This window comes from Penaeus chinensis, chromosome 7 (genome assembly GCF_019202785.1).
Source record: "Penaeus chinensis breed Huanghai No. 1 chromosome 7, ASM1920278v2, whole genome shotgun sequence".
NCBI lineage: Eukaryota > Metazoa > Arthropoda > Malacostraca > Decapoda > Penaeidae > Penaeus > Penaeus chinensis.
Genome location: NC_061825.1, coordinates 7,762,188 through 7,767,187, shown reverse-complemented (window position 1 = coordinate 7,767,187; position 5,000 = coordinate 7,762,188). Strand labels below are relative to the sequence as shown.

The window sequence follows — 5,000 nt, the reverse complement described above, 5'->3', positions numbered from 1 at the left end:
TTTTTAAAGTGGCATCATCTACATAGCAAATACTTTTCAACCTTGAGCCACCACACACTTTACATGCATTCTCAACACCAGGATTTACTAAGGTACACTTTATGCAAGTCCAACTCTGATCTGGTGAATCACCCTCCTCAGTTAAATCTGTGGTAAGTAGCTGAAAATCTTCATCTAAACCCTGATTTAAAACTTCTCTAGTTTTGGGATTTACTTCCTGATCCCTCATTCCACTGCAAACATCACATGTTTCTGACCATGAAGGATTGTAAGCAAATGAGCAGAAGCTACAAGACCACATATCAGACTCATCAAGAGTGTATTCTTCCTGACTAGTTGTCCGAGTCAGGTCAACCACCTGTGATGGTACTCCTGCTGGAGTGGTGTCTGGTTTAGTATCCTGCACAACATTCGCTGGTCCAGACATACTACCCTCTGAAGGTGATGACAACCTACTAGCAACAAACTTGACAAGTGAGTCTGCAACATTCAAACTTGAAGGGTTATTTATTGATTTCCTGAGGGGAAGCTTGGGTATTCCCGACTGAAGCTTAACATCAGCCTTCTGACTAGCAGCAGCATCATCATTTCCATTTCTTATATCACTGACTGGTACACTGGATATATTTTTGTTTTTCTTTGGTAATGTTGTTGGGATGTTTGGCTTTCTTGGAGCTTCACAAACTTCACAATACTCAAAATCTATTAAGTTTTTTAAAGTGCATCTCTTGCATTCCCAAGTCTCTATTTCCTCACTGTTATTATTTTCAACGTCATAAATTTTCTTACTATCTAGCTCTACAACTAAATCACAGTCTTCTTTGTGATCTTTTTCTGGAACTTGTACACATAAAGGCTTATCTTCTGATCTGCTCAACTTTGATCGTATTTGTCCATGAGCAACAGAAATTTGTCTCTTTGGCGACCGATTACATTCTGTTTCTGGTGAAGTTAGTGCAGAGGCATTATTCCCCAAAAAATAAAGTGTGTTTTCTACCATTAATGAGCCCTCTACTTGCTCCACAGGAGTAATGGCATTGTCAATATGGCTACCATATCCTACATTGGTGTTGCCACTACTACCGATCAGCTTGATGCATGATGAGCATGTTGAACTATGTGCCGAATTATAATGTCGACACTGTTTGCACTTCCAACTGAGTTTGACTGCTTTGGAGACTAGACTGTTTGAGCTCATGTTTGCCACAGCGAAGACCCTAGACAATGCTTTTCGAGAGGTGGAGCCATTTTCATCAGCAACAGGACTAAGAATTTCCCTGGGTACCAATGAGGGTTTACTGCCTTCTTCTGGAGTGCTGCAAATGATGCACTCACTAGCATGGCCCACATTCAGAAATCTGAAATTTACACCAAAAAACAACATTAACTTGTATACATATGTATATTTGTATGTGTGCACTTATCCATGTATGTATATATGTATGTAGATAGTTAAGCAGGTATGTAGGTATACATGCATGTATGTATGTATGTATGTATGTATGTATGTATGTATGTATGTATGTATGTATGTATGTATGTATGTATGTATGTATGTATGTATGTGTATACACACACACACAATTACGATCACAATCTCTCTCTCTCTCTCTCTCTCTCTCTCTCTCTCTCTCTCTCTCTCTCTCTCTCTCTCTCTCTCTCTCTCTCTCTCTCTCTCTCTCTCTCTCTCTCTCTCTCTCTCTCTCTCTCTCTCTCTCTCTCTCTCTGTCTCTGTCTCTGTCTCTGTCTCTGTCTCTGTCTCTGTCTCTGTCTCTGTCTCTGTCTCTGTCTCTGTCTCTGTCTCTGTCTCTGTCTCTGTCTCTGTCTCTGTCTCTGTCTCTGTCTCTGTCTCTGTCTCTCTCTCTGTCTCTCTCACTCTTTGTCTCTCTCACTCTTTGTCTCTCTCACTCTTTGTCTCTCTCTCTCACACACACACACTCACACACACACACACACACACACACACACACACACACACACACACACACACACACACACACACACACACACACACACACACACACACACACACACACACACACATACACACACGCGCACACACACACACATACATATATGTCTATATATCCATATATATATATATACATATATACATATATACATAAACATATATATACATATATATTCATATATATATACATATATATACATATATAACACACACACACACACACACACACACACACACACACACACACACACACACACACACACACACACACACACACACACACGCGCGCGCACATGCACGCGCGCACATGCACACGCACAAGCATGCACACACACACACATACATATATGTCTATATATCCATATATATCCATATATATATATATATATATATATATATATATATATATATATATATACATATACATATATATATATATACATATATATATGTATATATATGTATATATATGTATATATATGTATATATATGAATATATATATATGTATATATATTCATATATATACATATATATACATATATATACATATATATATATACATTTATATATACATATATATAAACATTTAATATATATACATATAATATATATACATATATATACATATATATACATAAAAAATATATATACATATACATATACATATATATACATATATACATATATATAATATATATACACATACATGTATATATACATACACATATATGTATACATACACACACATACAGATATATGTACATATATATACACATGTGTATATATGTATATATACATATATATGTGCATCTATATACATATATATATATATTTATACAGGTTATGTAAAACATATATAGACATACATACATATATAAAAATACATGTATATACACATATATTGTAAATGCATAGTAAGACCGGATGGTCCATTTCACACCTCTCTCCCCAGCAGCTGCCTTTCCTCCCTGGGCAGATACAGGTGTCCTGCCATAAGTAAGCATCTGCTTACACAGGGTCCAGCTCCACCACCTCATCCTCAACCCCGGGGACACGGGGGTCTCTTGGGGGGTCTCACATCTACCTTCAACAATAAACCAGCAAACTAAGACCCCTTTCATTCATCTGCACTAAGGCCACTCTCTCTCATTGACATCTGGTGACAGCAGTGCTCCCAACCTCTCTTGTTGACATTTGGTGGCAAACAGTGTTCAAGAAATTCTATTGCTGCCACTACTCCAGATATCAACAAGAGAGAGTGGACTTACTGCAGGTGAATGAAGGGGGTCTTTGCTTGATGGTTTATTGTTGAAGGTAGATGTGGGACCCCCCAAGAGACCCCTGTGTCACCATGGTTGAGAACGAGGTGGTGGAGCTGGACCCTGGGTGGCTTGATCTATCTACCATGTTTCTTCCCGCCCTGTCTGAGGAGACATGTCCTTTTATGTGGCGGCTCCCTTTCGAGGGTGAATGTTTACTTACATTGTAGAAGTGCCAAAAGAAAAAGCAGAGCAAGACACCTGTATCTGCCCAAGAAGGAAAGGCAGCTGCTGGGGAGAGAGGTGTGAAATGGACCATCCAGTCTTGCTATGCACCTGTTTACACATATAAATAGATACATACATACATATATAGATACATAAATACATACACATATACATACATACATACATACACATATACATACATACACATATATACATACATAAACGTATATAGATACATATATAAATTCCTAAATATATACATACACATACATTTACATATACATATATATACATGTATATATATCTATATATATACATACATATATATACATATAAATGTATATATATTAATATATATATACTTCCATACATATATATACACATACATATATGTGTATGTGTGTGTGTGTGTGTGTGTGTGTGTGTGTGTGTGTGTGTGTGTGTGTGTGTGTGTGTGTGTGTGTGTGTGTGTGTGTGTGTGTGTGTATGTATGTATGTATGTATGTATGTATGTATGTATGTATGTATTTATGTATGTATGTATATATAAACATATATATATACATATACATATACATATACATATATATACATATACATATATATATATGCACATACATATATATACTTCCATACATACATACATATATACACATTTATATACATATATATATAAATATAAATATATACTTACATAAATACATACATGCATAAATATATACATATATACATAAATATATATATGTATATATATATATATACATACACACATACATACATACATCTATATATAAATATATAAATATATATGTACATGTGTATATAAACATATATTCATATATATACATATATATACATCTATATACACATATACATATATATGTGTATATATACATATATGTGTATATATACATATTTGTGGGTGTATATATACATAAATATTTATATATACATGTATATATACATATATATAAACGTATACATATATATGCACATGAGTATATATAGATATATATAGATATATATAGATATATATGTATATATACATATATGTGTATACATATATATATATGTGTGTGTGTGTGTGTGTGTGTGTGTGTGTGTGTGTGTGTGTGTGTGTGTGTGTGTGTGTGTGTGTGTGTGTGTGTGTGTGTATGTGTGTGTGTGTGTGTGTATTTTATATATATATATATATATATATATATATATATATATATATATATATATACACACATATATATACACACATATATACATATATATACATATATATACATATACATACACATATATATACATATATATACATAAATACACATATATATACATATATACATATATATACATATATATACATATATATACACACATATATATATACACATATTCATACACATATATATACATATACATACATATATATACATATATGTACATATATATAGATATATACATATATATACATATGTGTGTGTGTGTGTGTGTGTGTGTGTGTGTGTGTGTGTGTGTGTGTGTGTGTGTGTGTGTGTGTGTGTGTGTG

General features: G+C 33.6%; 1 protein-coding gene across 5 annotated transcripts in view; it reads right to left on the bottom strand.

Annotated features, from left to right (window-relative positions):
• The window catches only part of LOC125027150 (calpain-15-like), a 49,806-nt gene that overhangs the window by 36,084 nt on the left and 8,722 nt on the right, over window positions 1–5,000 (bottom strand). For all 5 annotated transcript variants that reach the window (XM_047616029.1, XM_047616028.1, XM_047616027.1 and 2 more), the window contains exon 4: window positions 1–1,358. This exon is cut by the window's left edge and continues 665 nt beyond it. In XM_047616029.1, coding sequence (XP_047471985.1) covers window positions 1–1,358 — 1,358 coding nt within the window. The remainder of the gene's footprint in view (window positions 1,359–5,000) is intronic.